The following is a 13,195-nucleotide window of genomic DNA, read 5'->3' as shown; positions in this document are numbered from 1 at the left end:
CCACTTCCTGCAGTGTCGGCACGGGGCGATGCAGATCTGCCAAACCGTAACTCCCCACGATGGTCTGTAGCTGGCAACTCCCTGAATGGTAGACCAGGGATGAGTGGAACAGACGGAATGCCCAGGAGCGCCTGCAAGAGCAGTGTCTACTGTGGACCTCAGTTGTCCCCACACATACACGTTGTTTTGGGTCAGTTTTTGTTGTTTGAGATAGGGCCTTGCTGTGTGGTCAAATCCTAAAGTTGTCCTGCCGGAGCCTTGCTAGGGCAAGAAATACCCAGATTCATACACACCTTCTTCTTTTTCTTTTTCTTTTTCTTTTTCTTTTTCTTTCTTTTTTTTTTTTTTGGGGGGGGGTTTGAGACAGGGTTTCTCTGTGGCTTTGGAGGCTGTCCTGGAACTCACTTTGTAGACCAGGCTGGCCTCGAACTCACAGAGATCCGCCTGCCTCTGTCTCCTGAGTGCTGGGATTAAAGGCGTGCGCCACCAACGCCTGCTCTTTTTCTTTTTTTCATGTTGTCACCATGTATTTGTTTAATGTTTGTTGTTTTCTGAAACAGGGCATCAGTGTAGCTCAGATTGACCTAGAACTCATTAACTAGTCCAGGCCTTGAGCTCATGTTTGCTCTTGCCTCGGCCTTCTTGGTGTTGGGATTACAGATGTGATCTCCTATCTTGCTACAGTTGTTTTGAAAGGAGAGAAGCAATCTGCTTACCTCTGACTCCTGAATGGTGAGATTAAAGGGCTGTGCCATCTATACCTGTGTATTTTTTTTATGAAAATAAAAAATGTCCTTGTACAAGAATAATGAAATGCTTTTTATCTGTTGTACTGAAACAATTACTAACATGTAAGTCAGGATTTTATATTTTAGCCTGGCTTCTCATTTCTATCATAAAAATCAAGGTCAGATACTAGCTATTTTGAATATGTATTCTAGATTGGGCACATGCCTTATCTAGTCCTTCTCCCACTATCTCAGTTGAATAGTACTAACTGTTCCAAGTATGTGTAGTCCAAGTCCACAAGGAGAAAGTTGGGCCATCTTGGCCTACTAAATACCTTTTATTGCTTTAGAAAAAGCAAATGAACTGCCTCTTTCCTCATAAGTTCTCATATATACCTTCTTATCCTACCTATATGTAGGAAAAGAAAATGCTCCAGACAAAATTATGTGTCCCCCTCCCCTTGTGTGGCTAAAAAGGATGACCACCCACTGTTTTCTGAGAGGATTCTTTTGTGCATCTGTTTTAAATGGCCTTCTCTGGGTGAGCACTGGGGAGGAGACTTTGTGGGTCTTACGTAGTTCTTACGAGTTTGAAGTCTTCCAGTTGTTGGTAAGGGTCAAACAATCATACATCACTATCAGCAAGAGTTTTAAACATGTAACTGTTTTTTTTAAGGTTGACTTGCTTCCATGGGTTAGTAACACACATTAAAAATACTGCCAAGCCTTAGGAACCTGTCCAGAGAATATGTCTCTTAGTCTTATTTCCTTCCCTGCAGAGCGCTGTCAGTCTTGGTTGATGGTTGGAGAGCTGTCAGTCTTGGTTGATGGTTGGAGAGCTGTCAGTCTTGGTTGATGGTTGGAGAGCTGCCAGTCTTGGTTGATGGTTGGAGAGCTGTCAGTCTTGGTTGATGGTTGGAGAGCTGTCAGTCTTGGTTGATGGTTGGAGAGCTGTCAGTCTTGGTTGATGGTTGGAGAGCTGTCAGTCTTGGTTGATGGTTGGAGAGCTGTCAGTTTTGGTTGATGGTTGGAGAGCTGTCAGTTTTGGTTGATGGTTGGAGAGCTGTCAGTCTTGGTTGATGGGTGGAGAGCTGTCAGTCTTGGTTGATGGGTGGAGAGCTGTCAGTCTTGGTTGATAGTAGAAGAAACAGTGTGGTGGTACTTTCTCAATTCCACCTCTTTGCAGTGGGAGTGCTTAGCTCTTTCTCAGACACTAGAAGCTAAATAGTTGGCTTCAGCTAGACTGCTATGACCCCTCTGAATAGAAAATTCTTCCCTTGCTGGCCTTTCAGACAGGCCAGTGTCATGGACACATGGCTCTAGTAGTCTGAATTTCCTGAATTCAAATTCTCTAGTTACAGGTACGACGAGGTCTGAGTCCCAAGGGCATGCATGGCTCAGCCAGTGGTTCCAGTAATAAATATCAAATATGACCTTGATGGCCTGAGACGTGCAGTTTCTGTGCCCTATACCTCACACTGCATGCCCTAACTCAGCCAGTTCAAGCCTTTGCTTCTGGCGTTTCACTGCTGGTACCAGTTTCTTCAATTTAATGTAAGATACTTTCTGGGAAAATAGTAGAAGATCCAACTCTATGCACTTCAACTAGAACTAGAACTAAGAGGCTTACATCCCAGAAACCATGAGGAATGAGGTGCCGGGGACCTCAAGTGCAAGCTGATCCAGAGGTTTGTGGTGTCATTAGGATTCCATTGCTAAAATTTTCAGTAATTTTCCCGTCTTGCTGCCTCCATTTCCTGGGACTAGCCTCTTTGACGAGTGCAGGGACCTTGAGCCATTCCCAGCGTCACAACTGCCAGTCAGTCCATCAGAGGTGGACAGAACAGCAGTGCTGATGTCCCAGCCAGCATCACATGCAGACTTGGCCTTGAATGAGTTACAGCGACTAGGAGACTGTGGGCTGGCTAGTGTTGTGTTGGTTGGCTTAAAGTGCACGTGATGGGGGCTAATACCTGGAGGTAGGGTGGAGCAATGTAGACTCCTTTGAGAGCTTTTTGGAAATGGGGAAAACACACACACACACACACACACACACACACACACACACACACACACACACACACACACACACAAAACCCTTTTTGTTTGACATGCCCACACATTTGTGAATCACACAAAAAGTATTCCTGGTGCCCAACATACATTCTCATTTTCCTGTATAAAACCATGGAAATTCTTTTGATGGTTTAAGGAAACATTGAGTTAGCAAATGCTTCTGAAATTTGTTTCCATGGTTAGTGATAGCTCTGTCAGAGAAGAAAAAAAAAAGAATAATTTTTTTTCTTGGTGGAGCAAATATACCAGATGTTTTTTATTAAGATCTCAAAGTGAGCCCAACTTATGCTGGAGGTCATGAATGTACTTGAGTCAGTGCGGGCAGCAGTTATTTTTAAGGAGGCCTGGAACTACTTCCGCCATATTCCCTGTGTCTTCTTTGTACCTTTAGTGATGGACACCATCATGATGGCATTGAGAAGTTTCTACACCCAGATAAGCCTTTCCACCGATCCAATAATCCAAATCAAACGGAATTAGAAAAAGCCCGCGTTTAATGGATCCAGCACTCCCGGATGGCCTTCTAGACCCTCAGAGAGTAAAGGGAAAGGGAGACCAGAGAACCCACTCTGGTTTCTGAAGGGCAGTTAATACCCTGTGGGAGTGGTCTTGAGCATCTCTGGGCGAGGGGTGATCATTTGGAGGACTTTCTGAGATGCAGCACGGTTTGGAGGGAGATGGGGGAGGGGGCTTGGGTAGATGGATGCCAGGGGCTGGGGAGAAGCTTCTGCCGTATCAGACATGCTCTCAAACACCTAGATCTTAAAAAGACAAACTGTGCTCATTACTAAACGAATCTTATGACTTTTCAGTTTGAATTCTTTTATTGGTATAGTATATTTTGCAAAAAATTGTATTTTCAGTGTTTGCCAGTTCTGAATTGATTTGTACCAGCCTCAGATTATGAAGGGGAGGACAGCATGTCAAAGTTGGAGGACGGAACTTCCTTGAACCATGCGGTTGTAGAGTGGGTGCGGCTGGTTTAGTTACGGCACAGGTTGGCTGCCTAATTACTGTTACCTGCATCGAGCAGCCGGTGGTGTTGTCTTTCCAGCTGCTTCTATAAATAGACCCCATCCAGAAATCCACCCGAGGCAGAGTTCCCATTCAGCCACTTCACTTGTTTAAATTGCTACTTCGAGGTGGTTATTTTTGAAACCCTTCTCAAGTCGATGTCTCCCTTAGTCCCTAATCCCTCTTCTCTCATCTGCCAAATTAGATGTAATGCGTTTACAAACCCAGAGTGCTCTTGGCACTGCATGACTCTGAGGACTTGAAATTTGACTTAGATTTATTTTGACAGAGTTGGGTGCTCACAGTCCCCCCCCATGGACTGTCTCCTGGCTGCTGCTCAATCTGTAGACATGGCAGGCACTCCCACCCACACTAGTTCTGATCTGAAATGGAGCCGACCTACCTCAATGCAGGAGCCATTCCTCATTCTGTGGTGGTTGGGTTTAGGCGGTGCTCAGGACTGGTTATTCTAGGACTGGTTGCCATGAAATTTAAAGCATATATTATTAAAAAATTATTTCTTTTATCTTCAATCTCAAGTCTAAAATACTTACTCAATTTGTATGTGTTGGAGAAAGTCTTGATTCTTTTTTAGTCCTTTTTTTTTTAACTTTCCAGGGATTTCTCTCCCTCCCTCCCTCCCTCCCTCCCTCCCTCCCTCCCTCCCTCCCTCCCTCTCTCCTTCCTGTCTTTTCTGTGTCTTGACACCATTTAAACTTGACTTCTGTACTGGAAACAATACAGATGGCGCAGTGAGTTTATCTGATAAGGGAAGAGATGTCAGAACATGTGCACTTTTAGACACTCCGCATCCTTTCCTTTGTTAGGACATTTGAAAGGACTTTAGTGCTCTTGACAGCACAGCGGTTGCGACCTTGGTTGACTTAGCTCTCCTCTGTGGGTGGCACCCTACATACAGGGGGTGAAGCGTGCTGCTCTACGGGTGCCTCTGTTTCCTCAGGGTAGAATTCCCCTCTGAGCTGAGGAGGAGTAGTATTTGGGTCTAGACATTGTGAGTTGAATTGGATCGGCTGTTAGCATGGCGAGTCAAGAAGAAGCTTGAGACTATGGAGATTAGCCCTGGCTGGTTACATTGGATAGGCAGCCTTCGTTTCTTGTGGGTTGTGTTCTTTGTGAATAAGCTCCCAGTGCCTGGGACGAAACCTCTCCCCATAGCTACGGTATCTGAGTAGCCATGGCATTCTTTTTTTGTTTATGAAACAGAGTCTCTCGGTGTAGTTCTGTCAGTCCTGAAACTCATTCTGTGGCCCAGACTGGTCTCAAACTCAGCCTGCCACTGGGAGCTCAAAGACTATGGAATTCTTTAACTCCACATACAAAACACTTACAAGTAATCACAGCAAGTTGAGTTTCGGTTTTTCTTATTATTAAAAACAAAAACAAAACACATTTTCCTTTGTGTATGTGTGGGTGACCTGATGAGCATGTTCTATGGTGTGGATATCCATCAGATGGCAACTTTTTTCTCCTTAGATCCTGGGAATCGAACTCAGATCATCAGGCTTGGTGGCACATTCCTTTAACCACTGAGCTGTCTTGCTGGTCCAATTTCTTCATACAAATTTTTAAAATTAGTATGTTTGGGGTGAGTGCATACATGTCATGGTGTGTATGCATAGAAGTCAGAGGAGAAATTACAGGAGTTGGTTCTGTCCTTCCACCATGGGAGTTCTGGGGATTGAACCCTGGCCAGCAGGCTTGGACACAAGTGCCCTTACCCACTCAATCATCTCAGTAGCCCCAGATAGCTCCTATTAACCCAGGAGTCATTGCAAGGATTAAGTTCATTACTGCATGTAAAGTTCTTTGGTGTGGTGAGCAGTACGTGTTTCTGGCATCATTTCAAACATAGTTTCTTGGGACAATGCATTGTAAATTAATCTCAGAGAGCCAAAGCCTGTCATTTTAGAGGAAGCAGGTTCATGTATCTGACATTGTTCTGCAATGGCTGGGACAGGGTGGCTTGCAGTTTTGGAAAGGGATTCTGCTGGAGTTGTGCAAGTGTTGGTTGGGGATAGAGGTGACATAGGGCAACAGTGAGTGACTTTGGCTTGCCGTCGGCACTCTCTGTTGATGGCCTTTGCCTGGGAGGATGGGCTGGGAAGAAGGTTCATGTGGCAGTAGGTTGGCATCGGGGCAACTTCAGCAAGAGGGGAGGCACATGATGGCGTTTTGTGTGGCCGGTGGAAGTCATTTCTCCTGCTACACAGAGAACCCATTTGAAAGAGTCTTGCTCATTGACATGACACTTTCTCTTCTCTCTTCCAGCTGGAGACCATGGCCAAAATGGAGGTGAAATCCTCGCTTCTGGACAATATGATTGGCGTTGGAGATATGGTTCTTCTAGAACCTCTCAACGAGGAGACGTTCATCGACAACCTCAAGAAGCGCTTCGATCACAATGAGATATATGTGAGTGTGTGGAAGCCCCTGTGGCTTTTAGATTCTGAGTTTTGTGGTAGAGCTGGCTTTTCTACGTCACACGTTCTTTGTTTTTTGTTCCTGAGCGGTCAGAGGTATTTGTTTTATAGCCTCAGAGAGTTTTGAGTGTTTGCTAGGTTGGTGTAGGTGTCACACTGATGAATCAAGTATTTCCCAATAACGTTTAACATCAGCTGTGTGTAAGGTATTGAAGGCCAGTGTGGTGTTTCAGTCCCTCCCTCTGAGGACACCTGTTCAGACAGTGTTGAGCCCCATTGGCATCTTGAACACCTTCAGAGGATTAGAAAACTCTGATCACTTAGAAGCTGCCCACCAAAACATGGCAGTGAGCTAACTATCAGGAAAGACACAGCTTTCCTGATCCTTGTCCTAGATGACTGGATCAGCACATGTTCCCCAGAGGCTCAAATTATTATGATTGCTATAAGTGTACTGGCATGTATGAAAATGCAGCCATGTGAATACATCCTCCTGTAGACAAATCACATGGATTTCGCAGTGTTACTGTGTTAAGCTCTTCAAATGGGTTTAAAACACAAGTTAAAAAATAGGTTTATCCCAGAAAGACAAATATAGTATGTACTCACTTATAAGTGGATACCAGACATAAAGCAAAAGATACCCAGCCTACAATCCACAACCCTATAAAGAAGCTAGAACCCTCTTCCAGAAACATATGGAAGCAGATGCAGAAATCCACAACTAACCAATGGGCCAAGCTCCTGGAGTACAATTGAAGTGAGGGAGGAGAGATAATATAAACAAAGGAGTCAAGACCATGATGGGGAAACTCACAGAATCAGCTGACTGGAGCTAGTGAGAAATTACTGACTCAGGTCTGACAAAGGGGGAACCTGCATAAGACCAAACTAGACTCCCTTAATATAGGTGACAGTGGTGTGACTGTGATAATATATAAGGCCACTGGCAGTGGGTCCAAGATCTAATTCTAATGCACAGACTGACTTAGTGGAGATCATTCTATATGGAGAGATACCTTGCTCAGCCTGGACACAGGGATTTGGGGGTGGAGAGGTGTTTTGGTCTTGCCTCAACGAGATGATATGACAGACCTAGTAGATTTCCTAGGGGAGGCCTTACCCTCTCCGAGGAGCAGATGGGAGGTGGGGTGGGTGGGAGGGAGCAGGAGTAGAGGAGGGAGGGGAAACTGGGATTGGAATGTAAAAAATAAATTAATTAAAAATTAATTAAAAAATAGATTTATCTTCAGCCTGTGCATGTGTGGACATAAAGGTGTGGTATGAATTCAACCAATGAAATGGGGTATTGATTTTCTATGCCGGGTCCGAGAAGCAAATAGAATAGATTGGACAGAGATGGTGTTACTATATTTTTGCCTTGCTTCTGAGCTCTTTTAAGAAATGTGCTCCGTGTGTCGAAATGAGCCGTATTATTGGGACATGCACCATTTTCTTTATCAGTGTGGGAGAAAATAGAAATAAAAGGAGAGGTATAAGTGTCATGACTAGAAAAGCTGTGGCTTTCCTAGAACAAACTAAAATTTATTATTTTCCGTCACATACAGCTTTCCTTTCTATGTAGCCAATTCTCCTAGTCCATTTGGACCTCTGTAATATATAGTATCATGTAGATGATAGGAGTTTATTTCTCATAACTCTAGAAAGTTCAGGAGGAAAGGGCCAGCGGACCCAGAGTTCAGAACCTGCTTTTGGGTTGACTGCTGCTGTTGCTGCTGCTGCTGCTGAGTCCTCCTCCCAGGAGGAAGGGGAACACTCCACAGGACCCCGTGGACTAACTGCATTTTTGTGGATTCAGCACAGTGACCTGTCATCTCCCAGAGGCTCTCCACCCCAGACCATCTCAAGCCCTCAAACCACAGCACTAAGTGTAGCTCAAGGGCCACTCTAAGTGATTAATTTCTTCATGAAGTAGTCATCTTCCAGAAGGTGAACAACTTCTCTTCCTTGATTGGTATGGTAGGAAGTTGGGGGAGGTTTCACAGTAATGGGAGACTCCTTAGTCCCGCTGTTAGGATATCATTTTGATAACTGGATGGGAATCCGAGGAGTGGTTCCAGTTCAGAGTTTACCTACAGTGGTGATCCAGATGGGAAAGGCTGATCAGGGCAGGGAAATGGCATTGTTTGGCTTGGTGTCACCTCCTCACCCAGCATAGCGGTACTGCTTTTAGGTAGGACAGCCTGGCCATTCTGCAGCTTTAATTCAACTGGTCCCTGAGATGGAGGTAGGAGGAATCAATTATATCCTAGTAAGGTTGCTGGTCACTTTTCTTTTTGGCTCTAAGTAGCACAATTCACTTTTAGATGAATTGAAAACAGGAGAGAAGGGCATCCTAGTGTAGTGTATTGTGGCCACTAAAAGTCAAACCACCCCCTTAACAAGACGCCCAATGTCAACGTTCCTGGTCTTTAGCAGACACCATGTCTGGGTTCCAGCTCTACATAATTTTATTTTCTGAACTATTTCTGGGATGCCCTTTCTGATTAGGAGACAAAAGTAGAAAATTGACTTTAGCTTGTAGATATCGACATCCATTAGTGTCTTCTGTGGTACTCGATGAGATGTGTGTCTTCCCGCCTCACCTACAAACACACGTCAAGTTGGATGACAAAGCAGTCTTCATTTTCAGTGGAAAAAGATCAGGTCCTGCTGTTTAAAATGGAGTGGATTTATGAGTGTGTCTATGTTGCATTTAAGTATACATAGAGGAAGGCTTGCTCCCTGAGGGCTGTGGTGGAGTACAGTGGACACAGGAGAATTACTGTTAGATCTCTGTTTTGTAGTGCTTAGGTTATGCATATATTGCTTTTGCAATAAAAAAACACAAGGACTGCATGATAGGTGGGGGTCATGATTCCTGGCCTCGAGTGCAAATACCATGTATCCAACTTGTTTCTGGCTCTTATTTGGATAACATTCTTGCTTTTCTTTTCTTCATAGGTTACTATAAAGTTGGCCTGCACGAAGTGTCTTACTGTTTTGTGTTTCATGTTGAGTTTTCAGTTCTTTCTCAGAATAGAAGATGCTGTTGAAATCTGTTGTGTCCTTGGGTAGCCATCTGGATGATCTGTCCTGTGAGCGTGTTAACATTGTATTGACAAGGAGCAGTGGCCAGAACTTGGAAACTCTTGATGTGGCCATAGTGGGAACAGTTTCCTTTGTGGCCTAGTCCTTCCCCATCCTGCTGCCCCTCTCCCTTTCAAACCCCCCCCAAAGTAAGAGGTAATAGGGAGCATCTACAAGGAGGCTTTGCTCTGTATGGGAGTCACTCCAGAGTGATTACCTGACTCTACACAGCCAAACAGGGGTCAGCAATTTAGCAAGAGTAAGGGATGCTGAGAAATCCCTAAAGTCCTGAGTGTCTGTGTTAATGAAACTGCAATGTAATGAGTCTTGGATGCATGTGCCCCCCCCCCCAAAGGCGTGCTGCCCAGACTCTGAATGTCTGAAAAGGGTGAATAGATTTTTCGGAGCATCTGGGGCAGAATTAAGTTTAATCATTCACTGGCATCTTGCTTCCAAAGTAACTCACGGTTTTGTTCTGTAACGTGAGTTTGTTTTGATGTCACACACTCCTTGCAACCCTTTGAGTAAAACGCAAGCTCCAAGATTACCCTCTGAAGGGGGTTAACATGCTTGTTTAAGCAGCAACGTGCTGACTCATGTGTGTGGCCCCAGTAGCATCATTGTGTGGGACTGCTTCAGCGATGAGGACTTTGGGCTTGTGTGGTGGGAGATAGGGGAGGAGCAGGTGAGGGGAGATACAGGGAAGAAGCATGCTGGGTCAGAGGCTGTTTGCTGTTATCCCTCCCTCTTGGCAGAGTGCAGTTCAAGCTGGGACCAGCTGCAGGCCATGCCTTTTAGTCTCTGGGGCTCAGTATGGGGTCAGTGGCTGGGAAATGCTAGTCCTGACATTCCCAAGCTCTGCTACTCTGTGTTCTCTCTGCCCTTTGTCATCCCTTCCGGCCTTTCCACCCCCACCCTCAGGCAAGCCAGCCATAGGGGCAGGTTTCACGTGGGCTTCATTGGGATAGAGGAAGAGGCAGACCTGAGGTCAGACGGTTCTGTTTTTAGGGTGACTGGTCAGGACTGTGGTTCTGTCCAGGAAGAGGAGAGCTGCAATTTAGGTAAGAGCTAGGAGGGCAGATTTGGAAAGTAAAGAACCAAGGTGTCTGTCTGCTAACAGAAGTATTTTTGGTGTCCAGCAATGAATTTAGTTTGTTTTCTGTCTGAGTTGTCAGGTTGGGGATCATCTACATATAGAGGTCTGAATTATCCCAGCTTCAAGGTCTTATACTAAACTAATTACACTTGTAAAAGTGACAGCTTCAAAAATCCAGTACAGATTGCCTTCGTTTTTAGAAATGCTGGGGATAGGGATGAAATGGGATCCCATACTTTTGTAATACTCAAGTATAAAGTACTAGATATTTGGTTAGTTTACAAAAATACTGCAGAAATTATACTGATTTACATTTGTACATCTTGAGATTTCCCAAGTATTTTTTCATTTATACACAGGATGGTTTATACCATGTGGATTTAATTTACGTTTCCGGGGATACTCATGTTTGCCATAAATGATTTGTCTACTTGCGTTACAAAACAACTTAAGTTTCTCATCCTCCCACAGTTTGCATGCATCAGGAATGATAACTGTGTCACCATGCTCACTGTGTGCATCAGGAATGATATCAGCAGTGCTCACTGTGTGCATCAGGAGTGCTCACTGTATGTTACTCAGGAGTGCTCACTGTGCGTATCAGGAGTGCTCACTGTGTGCATCAGGAGTGCTCACTGTGTGCATCAGGAGTGCTCACTGTGTGCATCAGGAGTGCTCACTGTGTGTATCAGGAGTGCTCACTGTGTGCATCAGGAGTGCTCACTGTGTGCATCAGGAGTGCTCACTGTGTGTATCAGGAGTGCTCACTGTGTGTATCAGGAGTGCTCACTGTGTGCATCAGGAGTGCTCACTGTGTGCATCAGGAGTGCTCACTGTGTGCATCAGGAGTGCTCACTGTGTGCATCAGGAGTGCTCACTGTGTGCATCAGGAGTGCTCACTGTGTGCATCAGGAGTGCTCACTGTGTGTATCAGGAGTGCTCACTGTGTGTATCAGGAGTGCTCACTGTGTGCATCAGGAATGATATCAGGAGTGCTCACTGTGTGTGTCAGGAGTGCTCACTGTGTGCTAATCAGGAGTGCTCACTGTGTGTATCAGGAGTGCTCACTGTGTGCATCAGGAGTGCTCACTGTGTGCATCAGGAGTGCTCACTGTGTGCATCAGGAGTGCTCACTGTGTGCATCAGGAGTGCTCACTGTGTGTATCAGGAGTGCTCACTGTGTGCATCAGGAGTGCTCACTGTGTGCATCAGGAGTGCTCACTGTGTGCATCAGGAGTGCTCACTGTGTGTGCATCAGGAGTGCTCACTGTGTGTATCAGGAGTGCTCACTGTGTGCATCAGGAATGATATCAGGAGTGCTCACTATGTGTATCAGGAGTGCTCACTGTGTGTATCAGGAGTGCTCACTGTGTGTGCATCAGGATTGCTCAATGTGTGTGTATCAGGAGTGCTCACTGTGTGTTAATCAGGAGTGCTCACTGTGTGTGTATCAGGAGTGCTCACTGTGTGTATCAGGAGTGCTCACTGTGTGTTAATCAGGAGTGCTCACTGTGTGTATCAGGAGTGTTCACTGTGTGTATCAGGAGTGCTCACTGTGTGTATCAGGAGTGCTCACTGTGTGTGTGTATCAGGAGTGCTCACTGTGTGTGTGTATCAGGAGTGCTCACTGTGTGTATCAGGAGTGCTCACTGTGTGTGTGTATCAGGAGTGCTCACTGTGTGCATCAGGAGTGCTCACTGTGTGTATCAGGAGTGCTCACTGTGTGTGTGTATCAGGAGTGCTCACTGTGTGCATCAGGAGTGCTCACTGTGTGTGTTATCAGGAGTGCTCACTGTGTGTGTGTATCAGGAGTGCTCACTGTGTGAGTGACTTAGCTCAGGGTATTTCCAGGCTAGACTGAGTGAGAATCTGAAATTTGGACCCTTTGTTTGTTAGCAGAGCCTAGAGCTAGAGCTGGCACTCAAAGTCCAGCTTAATGTTATTTTTATTACCTAACTATCCTCTTGGTTTTTATAATTTCAAAATCTCCTTTGAAAAGTCTTACGATAGCCTCCAAAACAATACAGAGAAACCCTGTCTCGTAAAATCCAAAAAAAAAAAAAAAGTCTTACATTTTTTTCATAACAAAAGTGATATATGTTTGAAAACCATTTCAAGCAGCATAGGACCGTGTAACATGAAAATGTAGTTGTCTTGTGCCGGGTTTCTAGAAGTGATGCTGGTTGCTCCGGTTCAGTCTTCCAGACTTCGTTTAAGGAAGGGCGCCTTTTCTGTTCTAGAGTTGGAAATCCCAGAACCAGCAGGTTTGAGTAGGACAGAATTAGTCTTCAGTGCCTCTTCTACTTCTGCCTAGACCAAGTGGGGAAGGAGACCCCAGATCTGTTGTCATGGATGCCTGGACGACAGTGTGTGGGAGTGACCAGCTCCTAGAAAAGGTGGAGAGCAAAGGCGTGTGTTGTGTGTGCTTTTGGGAGTTGGGAATGGAGACACGACATCAGAAGGTTAGAATAAGCTGTGGACGGACCCTTTGTGATGAGGCGTACAGGAATGTTACGTCTGATTTGTGAGGCCAGTCTGTCTGTTGCGCACTCTGTGAAGATAGTGGGTTTTGATAATAATGTGTTAGTGTTTAACCTGTGCAAACTTTCATAAAACCTTTGGTAACTGGAAAATCTCCTCTACATTGATGCACTTTGTCTGTTATCGTCCAGTCTTAGACGTCCTATATTGTTCTTGAAATATCTGTGTAATATTTACAGTCATTTAACTTAAGTATTCTAGGCAAAACG

At 45.0% G+C, this 13,195-nt stretch overlaps 1 protein-coding gene across 6 annotated transcripts in view; it reads left to right on the top strand.

Moving 5' to 3' along the window:
- The window catches only part of Myo1b (myosin IB), a 162,752-nt gene that overhangs the window by 26,949 nt on the left and 122,608 nt on the right, over positions 1–13,195 (top strand). For all 6 annotated transcript variants that reach the window (XM_040753657.1, XM_040753662.1, XM_040753660.1 and 3 more), the window contains exon 2: positions 6,108–6,251. In XM_040753657.1, the coding sequence (XP_040609591.1) occupies positions 6,117–6,251 (135 nt within the window). In that variant the 5' untranslated portion in view covers positions 6,108–6,116. The remainder of the gene's footprint in view (positions 1–6,107; positions 6,252–13,195) is intronic.

The sequence above is a fragment of the Mesocricetus auratus genome, unplaced genomic scaffold, assembly GCF_017639785.1.
Source record: "Mesocricetus auratus isolate SY011 unplaced genomic scaffold, BCM_Maur_2.0 Super-Scaffold_100010, whole genome shotgun sequence".
In the NCBI taxonomy this organism is placed as follows: domain Eukaryota; kingdom Metazoa; phylum Chordata; class Mammalia; order Rodentia; family Cricetidae; genus Mesocricetus; species Mesocricetus auratus.
This window is presented reverse-complemented; position numbering and strand designations above follow the sequence as displayed.